Source organism: Leguminivora glycinivorella, chromosome 2 (assembly GCF_023078275.1).
Source record: "Leguminivora glycinivorella isolate SPB_JAAS2020 chromosome 2, LegGlyc_1.1, whole genome shotgun sequence".
In the NCBI taxonomy this organism is placed as follows: domain Eukaryota; kingdom Metazoa; phylum Arthropoda; class Insecta; order Lepidoptera; family Tortricidae; genus Leguminivora; species Leguminivora glycinivorella.
Genome location: NC_062972.1, coordinates 17,028,626 through 17,053,146, shown reverse-complemented (window position 1 = coordinate 17,053,146; position 24,521 = coordinate 17,028,626). Strand labels below are relative to the sequence as shown.

General features: G+C 35.7%; 1 protein-coding gene across 1 annotated transcript in view; it reads right to left on the bottom strand.

Annotated features, from left to right (window-relative positions):
* The window catches only part of LOC125235192 (Down syndrome cell adhesion molecule-like protein Dscam2), a 169,285-nt gene extending 147,430 nt beyond the window's left edge, over window positions 1–21,855 (bottom strand). The window contains exons 1-2 of the mRNA XM_048141667.1: window positions 21,786–21,855; window positions 10,788–10,849 (exon numbers count right to left, since the gene is read on the bottom strand). Coding sequence (XP_047997624.1) covers window positions 10,788–10,836 — 49 coding nt within the window. The 5' untranslated portion in view covers window positions 10,837–10,849; window positions 21,786–21,855. The remainder of the gene's footprint in view (window positions 1–10,787; window positions 10,850–21,785) is intronic.
* Window positions 21,856–24,521: the final 2,666 nt, after the last annotated feature.

The following is a 24,521-nucleotide window of genomic DNA, read 5'->3' as shown; positions in this document are numbered from 1 at the left end:
TTTGTAAATAACTATTATTCTAAGTATAGGAAAGTACCCTATCGTAAGCAATTTTAATAAAGTTTGTCTTAAAGAAAAAATATGAGGTCACTATTTTAGTTCCATCAATTTCTGCCATTTCATATTTTCAAAAAGTAATAGTGTGTTATGAGTGAGATTAGGGTTGCAAATAGAAAAAAAACAAATGTTTTTTTTTCAGAATTACAAAAAAAAACCGAGCACCGTGGTTATTTTTCTAAATATGGTTTTTTTTCACATGAACAAATAATTCGACAATAACGGTTTTTTGTGACTTGTAACGTGTTTAAATAACAATAACGTAAATTTTAATACGATTAACATTCAGTATACAAACGTTTATTGGGGAATCCCCGAAGCTACGTGCAGCGTGGAGAGCCGGTCGTGTTGCCAACAGTAAATAGTGATAACTACCAACTACAGATTTCGTAAATGTTACTTTTATAAGACCAGAACTTTAAGTTATTTGATTAAATTCGTTTAATAGTTAACATTAAGTCTAAAACTGCTTTGCAAATTTTGAGATTTCGTACTTTAGAAAAAAACATACTCCAGAAAAAAAGTTGGTTTTTTTTCACGTTTTTTTTTCATGTTTTTTTAAGCCAGAAAAAACCGTATTTTTTGCAACCCTAAGTGAGATACATGTCATCAAGCTCTTATATTTTCATTTCAATTTTACAAAGTTTCACTTCTTTCGCGCGGAGTAACTCCACGCGCTTTTTTCTAATGTCTGTATCAAATAAGATATTGTTGACAGTTGTGGCAAAAAGTGCCTCATCTAAATTTTGGTTAATAAGTTCATAATTTAGTTTAAAAATAAGACGTAATAAATATAAAAAAATATACTCATAATTATGTTTTCATCACATTTGTTGTTTAAAGGTATCATTACGTCTACGTGTACTGAAGCATAATGTACTATTTTATTCCCAAGGGAATAATGCATTTAGTTTTAAAAATTAATACAATCCGTACAATAATTCAGGCAAAGGATGTTTCAATCTGCCAAGGATTTTATTGCACAACAAAAATTTGACTATTAAGCTATAAAATATATTATACGGTATGAAAAATGCATTTTATTTATGTTTTACAATTATTTCAGTGTGTTTTGCATTTATTTCGTAAAATTTGACTCAGATAAATTGTTATAATTTACAATCTGACAATTACTCTCTACTCGCGCTTGACCGAGGGCGTACGCGAGGCATCCACCGTTGCCTAGCAACGGAGAGTACAACATAAAAATAAGTACAATTTTAGTTCAATTATTATGATTTATATGCTTTTATGAACGTTGCATTTAATTTATATGCAGTATTTTCGTGTTCGTTTTCGTTCAAAAAGTGTTTGTTACCAAAAACAATGGATTTAATATGAATAATCTGATGTAGATCAAGATACACTACTGGTCGCAAGTCGCAACGCCGCCGGTTGAAGGTTTTGTCTTATGACTGTTTCCTCTGTATTTTTCTCTCAAATGTGATGAAAAACATTGTGTGTAACTCGGGGAGTATGAATATTACTAACTCGAGTCTTTAAATCGCTCCGGCAAGCCGTCGCGATTTAACTTACTCTCGTTAGTAATATTCAACTTTCTCCCCTTGTTGCACAATGTACTATTTTAGGGTTCCGTACCTCAAAGAGGAAAAACGGAACCCTTATAGGATCACTCGCGTGTCTGTCTGTCCCTCTGTCACAGCCGATTTCTCCGAAACTACTGGACCGATTTACTTGAAATTTGGCACACGTATGTAACACACACCTGTGGCCCAAAGACGGACATGTAATTTAATTAAATGAAATTTAATCACAGGGGTCACTTTTGGGGGGTAAAATTGAAAATTAAAAATCAAAGTTATTAAAACTATATTGTGTTACATATCACATGAAAGAGCATTTTATCAGCATCTGAAATATATTTTTTTTATATTTTTTATTTTGGTAATTTAGAAGTAATTAAAGAAAATAAGCAAAAAATGACCATTCCCCCCCCCCTTATCTCCGAAGCTACTTAGCGTAAAATTTTCAAAAAAATACACGAGATAGCCCTCTACCTGTAGATTACAGGAAAACCTATTAGAAATCTACAGTCAAGCGTAAGTCGGACTTAAGAGAAAAAAACTCAGATTACGAATTTCACTCACTGCCGCTGCAAGTAGTTACTAAACGTCTTAAAATGGTGTAAGCGCGTTGGACAGGTATAAAGAAATCAATTTCTGTTTCGTTTTGCTTTAGAAATTGTTAAAAAAAAATCATTTTCCAAAATGACTTAAGTTCCTACTAAAAAGGAGGCGCTTAAGACCATTTAGAACTTCACTGACCATAATATTGCCCACATAGGTCCAAAAAAAGGTGTATATATACGAAAACAAAAAAATTGTGCCACCGACAACCAAAATCTGAAGTCTATTTGCTCTATCTCTTATAGTTTCCAAAATATACGCAAAATCTTTAAAGTACGAAATTTAGTTTACGTTGCCATCACATGTCGTCAGGCGCTCATGACCTTTTTGTATGGAAATGTCGAAATCCGACTCGCACTTGACCAATGTTCTTAGAAAGTTGTGTTTTATTATAGTTTTGAAGGAGGTTTCTTGTTTTTAACCACCAACGCAAAAACGACGAAGTGTTATAATAATAATAGGTTTGACGCTTGACATGTCTGTATGTCTGTGGCTATGAAGCTCCCGAACGAATCAATCGATTTTGATTTAGTTTTTAATGTTTAAGGTGAATTCGTCGAGAGTTTTTTTGTACCACGTAGGTGGCAAACAGGCATACGGTCCGCCTGATGGAAAGCGGTCACTGTAACCTATGGACGCCTGCCACTCAAGGAGTGGCACATGTGCGTTGCCGACTCGACTCATTAGAAACTTGTACAAATCTGTACTTAGAAGGGGCCTGGGTGCCGACGACTCAAAGGACAATCTATTGTCCTAATTACTTCCGTTGTCAGCATACCGCACCCTCGTTGAGCTCTGGCTGCCTTACTCACCGGCAGGAACACAACAATGAGTAAGGTCTAGTGCTACTTGACTGCGGTCTTTTGTAAAGCGGAGGTATACTTCCCCAGTTAGACTCTGTTCTACCTTAGGCCGTTTTCACATTATCCGATCCGATATCGGATGTAGGAAGGACGTAAAATGTAAGATTTATACGCTTCCAGGTCTTCATTTATGTATTTAATAGATCATTATTACTAAAAAACGATATAAAACGCAAAAATTGCGGATTTAATGCCGATGGCACTCTCCTACAACAGTTTTTGTCCGAGGCACCATCGAACTGCCGATATCGGCAGGACGCTTCCGACTATTTTTGGCATGCCGGACCCCCCGCCAGTTGTCGGCCGATAATATTTGTTTGTGTGCGTATATAATGTAGGTATACGTATGTAGTAGTGTGCGTGACAAAAATGGCGTCTATTAAACAGCTGTTAATTGATCGAAATTCAAATTAGTTGACAATTTCCATTGAAAAAAAAAGGTTGTAATGCATCGGTCCGAATTGCGGATACTAGTTTTTTCATCTTTTAGTAGATATATTTATTTATTTATTTATTTAAACTTTATTGCACAATTGGAAAAAAGTACAAATCGCGGACTTAATGCCTTAAGGCATTCTCTACCAGTCAACCATAGGGCCAAACAGAAATTCGCGAATGTGGGTGCAGTAAGAAAAATAAATTTAGAAAGCATGACAACTATTGACAAGTATAGCAATATTATTTACAATATATAATATTGAATATATATATAATAATATATATATTTATATAGTTGAATGTAAAATTATTTATTTTGCCTGACACTCTGAATATTTTTTATGTTCGTTCTGCACGAGAAGTAAAATACATTTGCACCCGAGTGTAACACAAAACTTTTCCCCTCACTATAGCGAGGAAAATACAACGCAAAAAGCGCGTTTATCACTGCTTCCAGTAGTTTCACAGGTGGTAAATCATCGTCATCACTAGATTCACTCACTTTTATTAATTTTAAAGCATAAAAAATGACTATTATTCAAGGTCTAATTACTTTATCCACTAGTGGATAAAATGCGTTTTTACCCGCTGGTATTGAAGGACAAAACGTGTTTCCGAGCTAGTGAGGGGAAAAATAAATTGCCGCAATATGTGGTTGAAGCGCCTAATGTGTCGAACTTTAAGTATCGCTTAAAAATTTGGCTGGTCGAGCACCCGTTCTACACTTATGACAATTTTTTTATTACCTAATTAGAAAAATATTTTTGTGCATTTTTTATGTGAATATTGCCTAACTTTTTGTAATTTCAATCTTCTGTCTATTTATTCTCTAAGTATTATTGTTGTATGAATATTATTTTTTTAAATCAAATCTTGACGTGTAAAATGGCGTTACAAATATATGAATATGAGTATGAGTAATGATTATTTTTACCATTGAAAGTTTGTACGGAACCCTCGGTGGGCGAGTCCGACTCGCTCTTGGCCGGTTTTTTTTGGTAACCCTACTTACACCAAACTAAACATCGCTCCACAGTGCAAAATAGTAAAGTAATAAATAATAAGTAATTTATTTTGTTTTCATAAAAAATATGTTGCATAATTCTTATACTCCAATTTGTCTGCTGACGCTTCTTGATTCTTTGCAATGACATTTTTTTTAATCTTTATTAAAGAGTTTTGACATGACACTTGGAAAGAGGCTCATCTCGATGCGCGCGTTTGTCTCGTTCGCACTACCGTCGTAATAAATCGGTGTGTCTCTGTCGTTCAATAGCGTAAATTTACATAGCTGTGTGGGTCTTCTTGTATATAGTAGTGTGTAGTGCCATTTATTAGCTGACAATTAGTATTGACTAGGGCTCTGGATATTCGTTACTACCCGCCGATCCGTGCGCCCGGCCCCTTAGCCCCGGCGGTGCTAAGCGTCCGAACTACCCGAACCCGCCGAAGTCCGTTCCCGTGTAGTGCCGTTCGCGCGTGTAGTGCCGAATCGGCGTTCGGGGCCGGACGGCCGGACGCACGGACTTCGGCACCGTTCGGGTATTGAAAACACGAGGCGGCCGGCGGACCGATCGACTTATTGCCGTGCTGGTTTGTATTTAAAAAATAGGTGAATTTTAAAATTTATGTTAATATAGCGCACGAATACGAATTGGTTTTATACATACTCATTTTATTTGAGTCAATAACGTGTTAATTATATTTTTTGCACTTATTCCCGTTACGTTATAGGCTATAAAAATATTACAAACGTATTCCTATAGGTCCATAATTTCGCCAGGCACACTAGTCTACTGGTTTTTTTCAATAAAGTTGCTTAAGGCAATTGCGAGTTTAATGGACTTTATTTGTCTCTAGGTTAACTAATAGAAGGGTATTGGTTTGTGTGAAAAATACTATATTAGTTCTATTACTTGATTATTTTATGATGTTCATGGTGCCTTACTAACTACCTATAGGGACCATACCACCTATAGGTACTTACTATATGTACAGATGCTGACAAATATACTTCAAAATATTGTATTCGGTTACCGCGACAGTTACTCATGCAATTTATTATAGTTGTATCTATGTCTCATAGTTTTAAAATGAATAAATAAATATTGGGGACATTACACAGATCTACTTAGCCCAAAACTAAGCGAAGCTTGTACTATGGGTGCTGCGCGACGATATACATACTTAAATAGATAAATACATAACTATGGAAACGGATTATATCGCGTATACTAAATGAAATGTATTTGAACTATCGAGTTATTAGTTTTATCTAAGAAGTTAGTAGAGTTAACGTCGCATGAGAAGACAAAGGTAATAATGACTTGTGGGCGGCACAATAACCAATCAATACCCGTGGTGATTTTTACTAATAATAATGACACTCAAACCTCACACCCGGCTTCCCTTTGACATGGACAAACCTTTTGTTTCAAAAGTTCTAGATGTAGCCGCGCTGCTTTACAAATACCTAGTTAAGAATGGTATATTTTTTTTTTGTTATTTTGGAGGGAACCACCTTGAAGTGAATATGTATCCATAGTCCTGGTTCTTAACTTGAGCCAGTCGGATAGGGTGTGACAAAAAGCATGAGACTTGACATGTATATAGGTAACTTACAAACACAACAGAAAAAAATAAAAGTACGCAGACGCCGAGTTGTCAATGTTTCCCCTCTTTTCCCTCATTTTTATATCACTATTTTCAGGTTTTTTATATTGTTATGAAAACCGTAAAAGCTATAATCACGATATTTAGGAAAAGTATATTCTCCATAAAATTTTCTACAATACTGTCTTTTAAAGTAGGTGTCTTTTAAGGTGGGTAGGTAGCTCATCATTTTCAAATTATGCTTAAGTCCCCCGCATAATATTTGTTTTTAACTACTAGTGGGATGAGTAGGTGTAGCACTGTCGACTGTTAGTAATATACTTTAAATGGAAGTATTGTAGAAGACTCCTCGGCGTGTTTCTACTTCTATTTATTCTTATGAACGTCAAAGCTATGTGCATACCAAGTTTCATGCTTTCTGACATCATACTAATTTAGGCCACTGAAAACGCGTGCTCTATATAATAATGCCTAAAATGTAAAACATGGAAACACAGACCAACCCCTATAGGCATCCATTACAAGACGACTCGCGGTCACCAGCCTTACTTGTATTTGCCATGATATAAGCGCGGGCGCTCGCCGTGCCCGATCTCCAGGACGGCCGAGTCTAACAGGCGGAGACTCAGGGCTCAAGAGACGCTAAGCCTTAGGACAATAGTAAGAGCCCCACGCTACGTGCGGAATGCGACCATCTACCGAGACTTGAAGCACCAGAAGCTGGACGAGTTTGTGAGCCAGCTGGCAAGCAAAATGTTCACCAGCGCCGACATGTCACGCTACGAGTTTTTGAGAGGGATAGCCCCCCTCCACGCCCGCCCCCCAGACGCCGCACGCAAGCAGAGAGCCCAACCACGGGAGCTCATGCCGAGGATCTAGCTCCGTAGTCACAAAGCCGCAGACTGGCCAACATGACCGTAAAGCCATGATGGCCAATCAAGAACCAATTAAGAAGAAGAAGAAAGAAAGCCAAACTACTGGCTAAGCGACAGACCGTGCCGCCACGCAAGATACAGCCACATAGGGCCTCGCCCTGAAATGGCCTCCTCACACCTCCCCAGAAAGGGGAGGAGTGTCAGAAGAACTCGCTACGTGCCCGATCAGTAACGACCATGTAACCGACCCGAAAGCAGCTCGTGTTTTTCGCAATAAAAAAATTGAAAAAGGGTATTTTGATGCCTTAAAGATGTCCACCTGTAGTGTGAAATGGTGTGGAAAGGTAACAAGAAGATCAAATTTTAAAACAGACGGTATTACATTCCACAAATAAGTCATATTTATAATTTATTCAGAGCCGGCATAGGTCAACTTACACTGGCTATTTACGCGACTCCCTTTTCATCTGGCGCGACTGCCTGCGTTTGCCACATGACATTTTTAACGCTGCGTTCAGAAATTATCAATTACGAGTAAAATAACTACAACCCGCGACCTTTGCTTTTTTTATTCAGTAACCACTTTCGGAGATCACAGATCTCAAAACCGTAAACATTTTGCCCCACACAACGCCCCACTTTGCGAACATGAGAAATGAAAACCAATTTTCTCATTACAGCTCAATTGCCCACAAATCAGATCCAACCACAAACAATTTTATCGCTTACATTCAGTTTTCTGTCCTGACTACGGCAAGATCTCATTCCAAACACAATCTTCGAAAACACTTCGAAGAAGTCGGTCTTCATTGATTGCAAATTACTCATTCATTTCATTCGTTCTTTGCACGGTCACTCGTTCATTAGATTCGATCGATCCTCGATTGTCTGCAGATTTTGTTTGCGTTTAATTAAATTTAAATTGATTTGTTTATCGGCGCTTATTTGCTGAGATTGACTTTCACTGAATTGGAAATCAAGACGGAAATTTCATTATTATTGGGTGTCACCAGGCGTTAGCAAATAAAGAAGACTTCTTCTGAACAATACTGTGCGGATTTTATTGTTGTAGATATAACTTCTAGGTTGGATTTTAATAATTTAGTTGAAAGATTTTGATACTATAATCCATTTGTTACTTATAATTTCAAAATGTAAAATTAAACTTGTATGACTGCAGATATGTATACCTTGAAACTAAATAAAATATTTTAACACTCGTACTTTAATGGCTACTCTCATTGTGCACCAATCACATAAATAATTAATATTAATGCATAGATAATAACTAAGTACTTTAAAATCATAAGTAAACCACTAAAATTACAATAATAATAAGTAAAAATATACGACGATGACAATTACTATAATACAACCTGTTTTTATTGAATTCCGTTAACTTTAAGGGAAGGTTCTTTAGATCAAATACAATTATTTTTTTCTAAGAAACTAGCATCTTAACTCTTACGGTTATTGATTTGTTAAAAAAAATAAAAATAATTACTGAGCACGTGTGTGGCAGCCTTTACCACTTCCTAATGTTATTTGTTTTGACATGTGCCTTCAATCACTTGACACTAACTTGAATATTATTCTTAAGTGTCTCTCACACTAATTAATAATTTCAAATTAAAAAACGATGAAAAATTTTTTTTGGCGAATTTAACTAAACGTGATATTTATAAAAGTGATATATAGGATGGTTCCTGATAACGAAACTAACGACGTATCGAATTTAACGAAAAACAAAAAAAAACACGGTGTATATTATTACTTCAACCAGAGATTTAGTACATATATAATATATGTCCACAACAGTACGGCATCCGTTACATAATCATCAATTTAAGCACTACAACGAACACAATCTGACATTTAAATCGATATTCTATTAATTTAGTTTCAATCGGAAACCGCTCCAGTTAGGTATCGCTTTAGTATATTTGAAGCGTGCCCTGTCAGATGCAGGCACCAACCGCCAAATCACTGAATAGACATGAATTTCCAACAAAACTTGGTTAACGGATACAGTTTTCGGATTTTCTGTTATCTGTTGTCGATAGTTTCATATTCAGGACGCATAGTTTTGATTATTTAGATGAAAATTAATACATGCGCACAGTTGTATTATTTTAAACTATTCTTTATACTTCAATCATGCTCATGTGATGTTCAAGTTCAAGACATATTAAATTAATAATTTTAGAACAAAACGGGACTTAATCACGTAAACACTTACATTTATATATTTGGCCCGACGTTTCGAACATCACATTATTCTTAGGTCAGCAAAGGATGTTATCCCGTATCAGACACCAGGTGTGTACAAGATAGATTGCAGCTGTGGTAGTTCCTATATTGGAGAAACCAAACGCACAATAGCGGTAAGGGTCAAGGAGCATATCGCGGCTGTCAAAAACCGCCAAATTAATAAGTCTGCGGTAGCTGAACATCAGCTACAGTCGGGACCAAACCACTGGATCGAGCTCCATAGTCCCAAAATTCTATCAACGGAACGTCTGTTCTACAGCAGAAAAGTACGTGAAGCGATTGAAATTAGGAAGCATCGAAATTTCAACCAAAATGAGGGACAGGGAATTTCTTCTTCGTGGAATCCAGTGATTAGCAAATGTAAGCGTGAAAAAACACCGAGGGACACACCGGCTGATGTCGTGAGTGTTGTGTGTAGGCAAAGTGACAACCCTAGCGCAAAAGTGAATAATCAAGAACAAGTGCGGGTAGTTCGAGAAACTCGCGCGGCTAGAAGATGTTGATGCAATTCCTCGCCAGTCTACCCGTGACCACGAACATAATGTGATGTTCGAAACGTCGGGCCAAATATATAAATGTAAGTGTTTACGCGATTAAGTCCCGTTTTGTTCTAAAATTATATTAAATTAATTAACTCAGCTTAAAAATAAATAGTAAAATATAATTAGGATCAATCAGTATGACTAATCTGTGTATGTATAGGCTGAATGGGTATTGAAGTGAATGGGCGTTTGGTGAATAACTAGAGGTGGGTAGTATAATTCGGTGAATGAGTATTTGGGTGAATGCTTATAAGTGAATGAGTAAGGATGGTGAAAATTTGTGTGTACCACATGAGTAATTCGTGTCTTAGTTTGGAATCCTTCCCTGCGATTAAAGTGCTGAACTAAAATCGTTGTCCTCCTCAAGCCTCAAAATAAGCACTCATAGGAACTATGTTCTTAACTATAATACCCATGTAAATGTGCTTTTACTCGTTCTACGTAGCTTTTTTCCATTTTTTCCGCTACACTTGTCCGTGTGGCGCGGAATAATCGCCACGGTCGGCCACCTCCATTCATTCTCTCGTTCATTCATTCGTTCCAAACTTAAACTACAGAGTTGCCCGTACAATGCTCAGTTCTTTTCATTTAAATATAGTAATGAGGTCTGGATTTCGCTTTAAAAACGAGGGCGTTAAAAATGGCAGCCTTTGTGGATTTTGACCCCTTTGACAAATAAATCCCTTTGTAAGCAAAAATGTGCCTCAAAATGTACCGCATTGCGCCAGTATTTGATGACAGATTCATTTACTAATAAAAGTAATAATAAATATTGATAGTAGTTACACAACTGTACAAAGCATAATTGGATGTGGTAGTTTTTATACTTAATAAGAGTACTTTTAACATAACTCGATAGAACAATTATTTACATTGCATTATAATATAATGATTTTAATATAGTTTCCTAAATATAAGGATTACCCCAGATTATTCAACCGCATATATTATATTTACTAAACAAAAAATAGTAGTACTTACTTGCACTGATTATAATAACGGCAAAGATTATCATCCATACGTTTTTCATTTTGTGGTTTTATCTGAAACAAATGACAACAGTTTATTTATCAATCTTTGTAAAAATGATAGATAGATAGATAGATGAATGCCTTCTATAAAATGGATGCCTTCTATGTAAGGGAAATTAAATTACAGTAATTTTCATCATATTGTCATAGGAATTTTCCTCATATTTCACTTAGTACATTATCGCTTTCAAATTAAGATTACAAAATAATAAATAAATAAAATAAACATCGTCGATATTGGTGCAGTATAGACGTAGGGAAAAAACTCTCCTATGATAGAACAACAGATTATCTCGTTGCGACATATACTACCCATCCTTATGTCATTAATACAATTAGAAAAGGACGCGTGACTTATGACGCGCCAATCATGTATTGACATACAGAAACGGAGAGAAGGACCAAGTGCAACGTCATGTTTTCTTATGGCAAATGTGCGTCAACTGGACTTTTCGTTCAGAGCTGGGTAGGTCAATCAATAAGGGCCAATTGCACCAACGAAAATGGTGGGTTAACCCGAGGGTTAACCCTCCATTTTATATGGAAATTGACAGATGACAGCTCACTAACCCTGAGTTAAGTGGTTGGTGCAAGTGGGCCTAAGGATTGGGTATGAGAGACAATGAAAACGCTACATTCAAGAACTCAGGTGCAAGGTTCAAATCGATTGTGATTGTGATTACCATCGATTGTGATTTTTGTAATAATGTATAGATAGATAGATCTTTATTGGTATTAAACATACACTGTCATAATTCATTCATTAGTTATACAAACTAATAGTATTTTCAATAACGACTGTCGTAAAAAAATCCAAACCGAATGACAAAAACAGAACGCTGACAAGCATTTGTGAGCTGTCATTTCATAGCGGGTACCAAATAGTTTAAAAAATAACTTTTTCTCAAACATGCAATGAAATATTGTCTTTACGTTCCTTAAAATAGTTTTTTTGGGCGCAACAATTCGAGAGGACTGTAAAGGGATTTCATATTATTTTTTAGGCCTAGGCCTGCAAAGTAACTTTTTTATATATTGTCCTTTAGAGCATTTTTTTTTATTTCATTGTATGTTTGAAAAAGCACTATACATGCCTCGGCGTGAAAACGGATTCCCGGCCTCGTATCCCTATCCGGTGCTCGCACGCTTCGGCCGTATATACCCACTTGGCCGGAAATCCTCATTTTCCCGCCTCTGATGTAATGTACTATTCTCAAACATGATATGAAATATTGATGTTATGTGCCTTATAATTGGCAGCGAAATATGACGTTGCAGGTGCGGCTAGGACAATTGATAGATAATGGAATTTCATACAAACCTTGCAGGCCAAGGCCGGCAAAGTCTTCTGTTTTAATTTCCAAACACAGATAATTGTGACATAACATCCAGGTAGTTAGCCAATTAAAAAAAAACTCTAAGGGGCTTTATAGACGTGCCGACTGCAACTGGTACGGGCCCTAGACAATATTTGATTTTGGGTGCGTTTTCATACAAAAAAAAAATTTTTTCGTTTTTTTTCTTTATTTTTATTTTAACTTTTTGTTTTTTTATAAGCGTATACGGGGTATCAAAGGGGAACGAAAATTCGATTAGTTTTGCGCTACGACGCACCGTTTAGGAGATACAGCCATCCAAAGTTACTATTTTCAGTAGACTTTATTTATTTCATACCATGTTTAAGAAAAGCACTATACATACCTCGGCGGGAAATGGGGTTGCCCGCCTCAGACCTCTATATCTATGTCTATATGTCTTCGGCCGGCAACCCCCTTTGTCCCGGCCTCTGTAGTAATGTACTATTGCGAACGTTGCTCGGAACAAGAGTAACGAATAACTTTAATTCATTTTTACCACAATAGAAAAGGAATACCTATACCACAGTATAACGACGACTCAGTAATAATTCTTCTAACAAATTTTGCGCCGCACGGTTTGTCCTTGAGTAGCGGTTTGTCTTCTGCGCGACCGAGGTGCAGAGAGTATATGCGGAACCGGATGATGCCGGTCGCTTTAGTACGCGCCGCGATGCGTGGCGCTGCCAAGGTCGCGCGCGGCGCGTGCGAGAGAGGCAAATACCAAACGCGGGAGATGAACTAATGAGTCGTCCGTATACTGTGCCTATACTGTTTTCTTTAGTACGCAAGACATAATATAGTCGTAGATAGATGAAACTTACGTTGCTCAATACTACTTTCTTATATAACGCTAACATAGTCACGGACATTCCCGGACATGTAATTACGCATGGTAATATGATATGATGCTTTCTTTTATTTCCTTTGTTTTGATTTTACTGTTGTTGTAGTACCGGTTACAGTCTCTCTGCTTAGCCTCGAGGTTGACTGGTAGAGAATGCTTTAAAGCATTGAGTCCGCCTTTTTGTACTGCAAGATTTTTCTTTCGTGCAGTAAAGATTATATAAATAAATAAATAAATACTTATAGCTTCCTGTTACTACGTATATTGTATTAACGTTATAACTAATTATATATTGTATAGACTCGTGGATCCCACAGTCAAACTGTGTAAATAGTTTTGGGGACATTGTATTTATTCTTATGTTCATGTAAGATCTTATTCAATAAACAATTCAGCAAATTCAACTAACAACTTTACTAGGTAAAAGTGATTTAATAAATGTGGAGCCACAGACGGTCCGCACAAAAATCGCAAGCACAACTTTGCACGCGACTGTACACTAGCTTGGCTGTAAACTTTTCATTTTTAATCAAGCGGACGAAAACGCATTGCTTTTGAACAACAACGGTGCCCTAAATACGTCATCGGCATTGCAACGGCCTTAATCAATCCACAGGCTTTCGATTTAGGATGTACCTACTATGTTTTTGTTAAATATTTTATTCAGATTAGGCTTTATTTTTTATTAAGCTGTGATAGAAGAAAGATGTGTGTGTGTGTGTGTGTGTGTGTGTGTGTGTGTAGAAAACAGAATTTTTAAAGGCGTCACTTTTTGTATCAGTTATACGGCTGCCATAAGTTTATTTGGTAAAAATCGTTGGCTTTAAGGCTCAGATGGAAATTTATGATTGGAGTTTCAAAGCTACACTAAAAAAAACGGTTCGTAGTCAAAACTACTGGCAATCTGACTGGCAACCTTTCAATGCGTAAGACATAGAGAATTAGGTCTTTTAAAGTAAAACAATAAAATTCAATAACGTGTTTATTGGTGGTTTTGAGACTGCACATTTAACTCACTCATAGAGCAAAACCATTCGCGAAAAAACAACGTAATTATTTGTACTACAATTTTTTAAAATCGTTCGGAGATACTAGTCACGTTTTCTCTCTCTCTCTCACGTCGTATCTCAATCTCAAAATCTCGTATCTCACGCTGCTCCACAAAGTTGAAACGCAGTAAGTATATATGCATTCAATACATACTTACTACAATTTTCTTTTCATTGACAGACGAAGATACAAGCTTTTTTTAAAGTAGTGACGAAATGTACATTTGTAGATTTTGTACTCTCTATTACGAACAGCATAAAGTCTACCTATGGTTAGTTACGGGTGTTGTCGTTTGTACTTAAAAAGTTCTTAAAAGTTTTTCAATAACATTTATGGTTCGCCCCAATAGACAAACAAACGAACGATCACGAATTCAAGACAAACCAATATGTAGAATTCGGACGGGTCCACGGTTTTTAAGGTCCTAAAAAGCATTGTGTTACATACCTATTTGACCTTTATAGCAAATTGTGGGTCGACCTCCATTTACATAATCATTTATACATTTATGAATAACAATATAACGCTAAAAGGTTGCGTTTCTCCCAAAATCAGCGATACAGCAATCCTATAAACGCAAGTGGTTGTGAAAGGGCCATAAAAAGGGATACGATCTCGTTCATGAATATATTTCAGACGGTTCTTCAAATACCTATACGAGTCGCCAATGCATATATTAGGTATATTCAAGTAAAGAAATTCAAGATGAATTTACTAGATACCACTCGATACGCATCAATAGAAACTCATTTTTAGAAAATTGTCTGAAATTCTAACTTGAGGTCAAATTCAAGCAAAAACTTTGTTTCTCAGTTATACTACAAAATAAGCGATTATGAAATATCGTATATAAGGATGTTTGGTTTGGAAAGTATTCTGAATACGTATAGTGCTTCGAGTAAGAAAAAAAATAAAGATTTGCTTTTATAAATTGAGAGAGAGAGAGAAGAGAGAGAGAGAGAGAGAGAGAGAGAGAGAGAGAGACCAATTAAAATATTTTCAGTAGTTTTCGATTTTATCGCAACCGTCAAACGTGCCGGTGACATTGTTTTATAAGGTATAAGATGATGACGATATTTTGCAAGGTTATTTGCTACCAACATTTAAAATAATATTTAATAACTGTAAAATCAAACAAACAAAATTTAAAATCCCATCGCATCACACGATTATCGAACAAAACACGCTAACGAACTTTCCTATTCCCTGCCTGAGGCATGATTCTGATTGCCCTAATAATAACAATTTACATAATAATTTATAGTATTACTTACTACCGGCCCGCCCCGGCAACGCACGGAGATTATCATAAAAATGGTTATAGTAAGTTATCCGTAAAATATAGACATATGCCGTCACGGACTTTTAGTAGATCTATGAAAGAGACACAATTTTGCCCACATTGTTTTGATATACACTATGTAACATAATTGCCGAAGATAAATCCTACGGCTTATACATTACCTTCTATAGTACCTTTAATTTTCATGGTGTTTATTTTAAAAAAGGAAGTGGTATTCGTAAACGCTATTCGATACCGGTTATGCTCTTAAATGGATCACCGGCATTAATGTTACATCCTGTAGATCGAACGGTTTGGGCAGTGTTTTCGATTAAAGCTCTCAGCCAGCGGGATTTTGTACAACTTGATTATCAAATTTATATCGTCATGTTTCAACCAATTCAAACAAAATCTCGACAAATTACATATCCAAACCTTCATGAATCACTTTATTAATAGGTGAAAACCTCATGAAAATCCGTTCAGTAACTTTTGAGACACAGACACAGCGGAGCAGAGACGCGGCGGAGGACATTGTTTTATAAGCATACATCGGGGTTTTCGGAGCGGGAACGTTTGACATTAGCCAAAGAGTAGGTATTTACTTAAAAACAGATCGTACTCTAGCAGGTTTCTACCGAATGAATAATTGATTGAAAAATAAATAAAGATTAATCATACATATAGGTACATATTTTATAATGGCCATTCATTATCAACCTCTTCAGTTAAGTCTATTCATTTATACTTAAATAAGAAAATGTTTCATAGTTTATTCTGAAAATCGTGTCAACTATTAAATTTACAGCAGGTAATTAATTAAAGTTATTTTTATTGTTATCTTATATAAAAGTTATAAGACTTTTACGGAAATTAAAATAAAACTTTGTCACAGATTGTATACAACTCGCAGAGAGGTAATTATTCATTAGGCATAATATGATATTTTCTTAGACTAACATATCTGTTTATCTCTACTCTTTCTCAAATCATTCCCACTCTGAAAACCCCGATGTATGTTTATAAGGTATAAGGAAGGATAATCTTGTATCACACGAGTGTTTTAAAACTATTTTATTATTATTCAATATTATGGTTCAATTCAGATACTATTTGTTCACCCCATTGGATGGAATTCTATTTTGAGACATCCCAGGAATTGTGTCCCAACTTTAACGAGGTAAAATTGGACGTATAGTTACGCAGAAACGTTCCATTCCACATGAAATTGTCATTAAGTTTTAGACCTTGTATAAAAAACAAAAGTCTTTCATTTCAATGACAATTTCAGATGGATTGGAACGTTTCTGCGTAACTACGTCCAATTGACCTGTAGGGAATAAAATATGGCTTTTTTATTCATTGATAAATTGAACCTGAATATATACACAGAAATCATCTCCCAATAATAGCATTTCTATACACATATCTCGATTCACCGAACAATATCAAATTAGGCTTAAGCCAAAGAGGATGACGATGTGATCACAGAATTTCATGGAAGCACCCTGGGGAAATTACTGGTCGCTCGCTAAATATATGTGCAGTGTGATTTATGGATGAAAATAGTAGACAATAGGATACAGCGAATTACGGGTAAGTAATAGAACGTATACAAACGTATGGTATATTCGGTAGAAGGTATAATTTCAATTTGTATAAATTTGTATGGTATAAAGTTCAATTAGTATAATTGCTGTTAAATATAATTTTAGATAGCATAAATTCAAATTATATAATGTTTGTTACATATAATATTGTTTCCTATAAGTATAATGTGGTATAACGTTGAAGTAATAGAATATACAAAACGAATACCATACAGGTGATATAGCGCCTGCTGTTTTCTCTCTCTCGCTCCTCGCTCTTTTGACAGGATTCGTTTCTGTGGGGTCACAATTCAAACCTAACCTAAACCTACTATTGTGACAGGATTAGTTTCTGTGGGGGTCACAGTTCAAACCTAACCTAAACCTACTTTTTGACAGGATTCGTTTCTGTGGGGTCACAGTTCAAACCTAACCTAAACCTACTTTTTTGACAGGATTCGTTTCTGTGGGGGTCACAGTTCAAACCTAACCTAAACCTACTTTTTTGACAAGATTCGTTTCTGTGGGGTCACAGTTCAAACCTAACCTAAACCTACTATTGTGACAGGATTCGTTTCTGTGGGGTCACAGTTCAAACCTAACCTAAACCTACTTTTATGACAGGATTCGTTTCTGTGGGGTCACAGTTCAAACCTAACCTAAACCTACTTTTTTGACAGGATTCGTTTCTGTGGGGTCACAGTTCAAACCTAACCTAAACCTACTTTTTTGACAGGATTCGTTTCTGTGGGGTCACAGTTCAAACCTAACCTAAACCTACTTTTTTGACAGGATTCGTTTCTGTGGGGTCACAGTTCAAACCTAACCTAAACCTACTTTTTTGACAAGATTCCTTTCTGTGGGGTCACAGTTCAAACCTAACCTAAACCTACTTTTTTGACAGCGTTCGTTTCTGTGGGGTTCCCAACCTAATTTTGTGATTTGTATGACATGTTGTTATATTTTTTAATATTTATATATTATTAAAGATATAGTAAATGTAATTAGTTAATATGTATATTATAGTATACGGTAGTATGTATATTGTATGTTATATTATTTGTATCTTATACAAATTGAAATTATACCTTTTGTGCATTATACAAAAAAAAAGTATACTTTTTGAGCGTTTGTAAATTGAGAATATTCCAAAAGTTTGTATTCATTATGTTACGCACCCGCGAATTACGATGCTCAAGCTACTGCGAAATTAGGTCGATGTAAAATACAATTATAGGTATGATTTGAGCAGTTGGGTAAAATTGCAATATACAGGTTGTATTTTTACAAGCTTTTATTCAACTTACCTTGTTAACTAGTATGTTAGTGTGCGTCAAAACGTAGAAGCTAAATTTGACCCACTTGTTTCCGATTGAGCTGAAATTTTGCACACGTAAATCACGTGACAATGCAATATTATGGTATCATGGAGCTGATCTGATGATGGTTCAGAAAGGTGGTCATAGGAACTCTGTCATGAAACATCGTATCCCATCGAGTAAGGGGTTTTTAGAAACGTTTCTGAGAGTAGATGACTGTTGAAAGAAAGGTACAGTCGGCGATAAAAGCTTGTGTCAAAAATGAAATTTTTGGAATTAAAGACTTATTAAAACCGTGAACACTCATATATTAAGGTCCGTGATTTTTTCCATTAGTATAAACAGAAAAGTAACATTGTAAGTAGGTAAGTATGTGTTACCGAATTAAGAATTTGACAACCCCTTTCCCTCCCTTGGGGTCCCGTAGGAGTCGAATGTGGGAAATGGTTAATAAAATTATGATGCGGATGCTAGGCTAATAGGCTAGCAACTTGCCAGTGCAATAAGGTACAGCGGGAAAATTTCGACTGGGGGAAATGCAACTGATCTATTTTTTCCACGTTTTACAATGTTCGCATTATTAATTAGAGTGTCCACTGGTTATATATGGCACGCGTGTTCAGTGGATACATGTGGAACTCAACGTGTGTGTGTTATTTAGTGTAATAATGGAAAAAAAATGGGCCAGTTTACAATTGTTTATATTTTTTTCAAAAACTGTTCAACCTATCAAGTTCAAAATAATTTTCCTAAAAAGTCTATTATTATTTTATTTTTTAAACTTATGGTTCAAAAGTTAGAGGGGGGACACATTTTTTTTACTTTTAGAGCTATTATTTACGAAAATATTAACAATACCAAAAAATGGATATCGTAAACCCCTATTCATTTTTAAATACCTATCCAACAATATATCACACGTTAGGGTTGAAATGAAAAAAAAAATCACTCCCCACTTTACGTGTAGGGGAGGGGGTACCCTAATATAATAAAACATTTTTTTTTACTTTTTATTTTTGTACTTTGTCGGCGTCATTGATATACATATTGGTACCAAATTTCAGCTTTCTAGTGCTAACGGTTACTGAGATTATCCGCGGACGGACGGACGAACGGACGGACAGACAGACATGGCGAAACTATAAGGGTTCCTAGTTTACTACGGAACCCTAAAAAGGAAAACTCTTTTCCAAACAAGAGATATAAAAACAAATATTGTTCGTTAAGCCGCGGTAATAGCATTTCTGAAATAAATCCGAATGATACTTGCTGGTTCTCGCGGAAGTTATATGTATGCAAATCCATTTGCGAACCTAGAATTACAAACAAACGAAAAAGGCATTAGATTCAGAATTATGCTTTTGCTCGGAAAATACAGGAAATATTAAAAAATAGTTCTTGATCATTGCGGAACAAAACTTTTGCGATGCCGTTTAAAGTGCCTAATTGAATAAAAAATAATGTTAGTAAATGTCAATTAAAGAAACAGGTCCAACTAATGAACAATTTACTCGTACTTGTGTTTAGTCTTACTATAGAAAACTGTCTTAAAATATTGTTATTATGTTATTATGTGTGAGTCTCATGGGAGTTTTATTGTAGTTAACACTTTTTTTTTATACTACGTTGGTGGCAAACAAGTATACGGTCCGCCTGATGTAAAGCGGTCACCGTAACCTATGGACGCCTGCAACTCAAACAGTGTCACATGCGCGTTGCCACCCCATTAGAAACTTGTACACTCCCTTTTGCTGTGTTAAGTACACAGCAAATGAAAATGAAAATGAAATATTGAAAATGAAATATTTATTTTTCAAAGGAGTGTACAAGTTCCAAGGAGGGTTCGGGTTGCCGACGACTCAAAGGACAATAGACGGAACAAGTTAGTTCTGTAAGTCCTCCCGTCATCAGCACACCGCACCCTCGTTGAGCTCTGGCAGCCTTACTCACCGGCAGGAACACAACACTATGAGTAGGGTCTAGTGCTATTTGGCTGCGGTCTTCTGTAAGGCGGAGGTACTTCCCCAGTTGGGCTCTGCTCTAGATTCGAGCGAGACGATATCCGCTGTGCTATGCCCTACCACACAAAGCGGAATATCATTCGCTATGCCCTACCTCCTACTAAACACTATAAATGTAATCCCATTGTTTTTTTCTACTGCCTAGAAAAGTGTTGAAAACTGGCTGCAACTGAGTGGCCGGGTATTCGACAGGGGAGGGCGTTAGCTGTGTGCGCTTAAAATCCGGTTTTGGTTTAGTTTACAATTCAAGGTAAGTGTCATTTTTGATTGGGTTTGATTAGTTTTCAGAGTTCCAACATCTGAAAGATTAATGATTACTTATGATTGTGGGCTGAGAATGCAAGGGTTAGGTACTGGTCAAATGTCTCGTATATGCCGATGACCTAGTATTACTTGCGTCGTCGGCCGAGGAGGTACAAAAATGATGGTAACAAGAGTGGAAAGGAATAAGGATGAATGTCAGTAAGATGAAAGTAATTGTATTTGAAAAAGATGGGATTATGACAGTTTGACAAATTGTAAAAAGTCTAGTTTAGTTTTTTTTGCTTGAAACGTACAGTCAACCAATTGGAACCCTAGGCCACTGTAGAACTATGTCATAGTGACGTTATAAATCAGATTGTAAGAAATCTCTTACTGCTTGTCATTTTGACATGGTTGTAGCATGGCCTAGTGTTCCAATTGGTTGACTGTACCTATATAAACATACAATATAGAAACCATAAATGTTCGTAAGCTCCAACAAATTCATTACATAAATAATCACGTTTCCGTATCAGCCTTCTTTGTTTTGTTTCGTTTTGGCAAAGAATATATCTCTAAAGGAGTAATACCTACTGTTTCGTCGTCAAATGATCTGGAAGAAATCACGGGCTCAGAATTTATTGCGATATATAAAGCTGCCGCTTTTCTTTGTGGGTTTTGTCTTTATCCTAAAAACTACTCTCAAAGACATTCTTTTCATAAATATTTTGTCAAAGATGGTTTTTACTTTCTGACATTTAATATTATTATTTTATAGTACATGAGATTTTTTTATCTTTTAAATAAATAAACACTATATTTTTTATTAAAACTAAGAAAATTGTGTTTTAAACACCATAATATTGATGCAATAACATGCAACAAGCATGCAACTAATGATCTAAAGAGTTCACTGACAAACTTTCTACTAAATAAATAAATCGACCAATATAGATTTTTAGGGTTCCGTACCAAAAAGCTACAAAAGGAATTTATGATGCGACTTTGTTCGTCTCTCCGTCTGTCACATTTCTAAATATTTTTTTATTCGACCCGAATTTTAAAGAACGCGCTTGGCTAATAATTTTCATTAAGATATAAACATTTTAAATATATTTTTTTTAAATATTTTTTTTGACAACAACATATTTTAATTGTTAAACTTTGTTAATAGAAATAAAAACAAAAGCTAACGTTAACCAAAGCCACACACAACATTAATAAAAACCAAAAGAAACTCACCGCTCGCTCCAAAGCCAACAGTCCGATGCAATCCAAAGTTAAGACAGAATTATTAAACGAAACTGTCACGAAAGATTTTCCCGCCAAGCGTTCGAAAATGGAACACGTCCTCCTCATGCTCTTGCCAACGCGTCACTGGCTACCAGCGCTCGAAATGATAGGTTCGAATTTTCAAACCAACCGCGTAACCGCATTTCACGAGGAACTCTAAAAAACTCTTATCATATTTCGTAACATTTTTGTAAGAAGTACCTTATATCACTTGGGTTAAAGCGTAAATTCATACATTAGTGTACCAGAAAGATGTGAGTAACGAATATTATTTAGTTGATTTGGCTCCGGCCACAGACTAATAAATTTTGTAAGATCTGGTTTTTGATACCGTCGCTCTTACGGTTAGGAAAGCGCGTTTTGCGTATATAGAGCCTCGTTTGTCAAGGCAAATTGTCGTGTTTTGCTATATTGATAACATGATAGATGTTTCACGGGAACTTCCTGTTTTCCATATATCGGGGCTAGGTGTGTTTTGTTGGTGTATATTCCGTGTATAAATTGATCAATGATTATGTTTTCTTTTACACGATGGCCCAAAAAAATAGTATAAGTGTTATTTATGTATTAAATTTTACATTGGCAAACAAGTAAGGATCCGCTTAATGGTAAGCAGTATCTGTCGCCTATGACTATATGAAATCTAGAGGCGTTACATGTGCGTTGCCGATCCTATGTCCCAATACTCTGCAGATCCGCAAATTCGTTGAGCTCTGACAACCTTACTCGCTGATAGGAACACAACACTATAAGCAATATCGATTTAATACTGGACTGACAAAGCCTATACAAAAAAGCGTACCCCTGAAATGTATGGACCTTTTAGGCTTAAAACTAGATGGCGCTGTTTCGCAGCCTGAAATTGGCCAAAATTTGTAGGCATCATCAGTGTAGTTATGATATTATTTAATAGGTGGCGCTAAAAAATCGAGGTACGATTGTTAGTATGAAGTATGTAAATCCTATATAAATTATCCTTGCTAATGTGCAAGGCCTAGTGTTGGGAATGTTTTTTTTTTTTGTTAAGTTTAGGTACTTTGGCAGTAGTTGGGTTCTGCTCTAGATTTGGAATAAAATCGACTGTGCTGTGCCAATGGGCACGAGTAGGAACTTGTACCGCACAAAGCGAGACGACTCTGACAATGCCCCTAACTCTCTTTAAGACATAGTTTAAAACATAGGCAATCTGGTCTGAGGAACTTTTAGCCACTTTTAAGAGTATAACTTTCATTAAATATTTAAATCAAATTGACCTCTGTATTATGCTGCAAAAACTTTTAATTGAGTTAGAAACCTCAGTACAGAGTAAGATTATGAAATTGGCTAGAAATTGTAAGGAGTAGTGGGGGTGAAAATATTTAGATGCTATAAAATAAATATTTATTGCATTAAAATATTTGCAACTTAAAATTCTTCTGCACTAATTATAACTTTTATGCCAATAATTATAAAAGTAAGTAGGTATCTTAAAATATAAGACATAGAAATGTGATTAAACTGGTTTTAACTTTCACGATTATTACTAAAGAATCGGGACTAAATCGTCCAACGTATCACAGGCGGCGTTGTGTTTACACAACGACGTCCCTGAAACGTTGGAGGTTAGTGTTAATGAAATAATAGGCGATTAAGTGCTGATGTAAAAGTTAAAATAGAAATGTAATATTACAATTATATATCTCAAAAAGTGTTCCTGGCGATTGTATTTAGTGAAGACATTTTAAATTGAAATTAATATTGAAATAATTGCTTTGAGCTACTTTTCTTTTCATTTTGCATAGGAAGAAATAACATAATTATTAATAACAAATAATAAATAAATAAATAAATATTATAAGGACATGTCTTACACAGATTGACTGGGCCCAAGAAGGGGTAAGCTCAAGAAGGCTTGTATTGTGAGTACTTAGAAAACGATATATATAATATATAAATACCAAACTATATCCTCATCTTGCCCTGTAATTAATCTATTTAACATCACAGAGTCCATGAAAAGAAATATATGTTCACGTAGGCCTGGTATTAATACCTACTACTCGTATATTTCACTAATATTTTAATACGTTATTCCATTTCATTCAATAGCAATACCATTCAGTCATTTCAAATACCAGAATTATTCAATGAAATTAGTTTGTACATAATAGGGCTACGCCTGTTGCTACGCCATAGACGTTGTAGACCCTCTACACGTGTAGCAAGTAAGCATGAGTATCAAAACACACTATTTGAGATTGAATTATATATACGTAGGTAATTCCATGATAAAGACATCTAAATAATGTATTTACGTTATACTTTTTGTTTGTACTTTTCCGTATTATACACGACATATAGGTACAGTCAACCAATAGGCGCGACGACTAAAAACAACTATTTAGTCCGTCAGTTAGATTTTTTTTCTCGTTAACGAAAAATGACGACGGTACAGTGCGTTCAAGTTTTGGCATGACGTCACGCCTAGGTACAATTTTTACTTAAAAGTGACGTCACAAGCCCCCACTCCGGAACTTTGATGCTCTGTATCTTTGTATTCTTTAATTAATTACTTAAAGCGAAAAATATGTGTTCAGTATTTTTGGACGATCTAATTGACTAAACAGAATGCCATTTTTTAATGTAGTCATCATCCCTAATAGAGAACCCTAGGCCATTCTACAACCTTGTCAAAATGACAAGCAG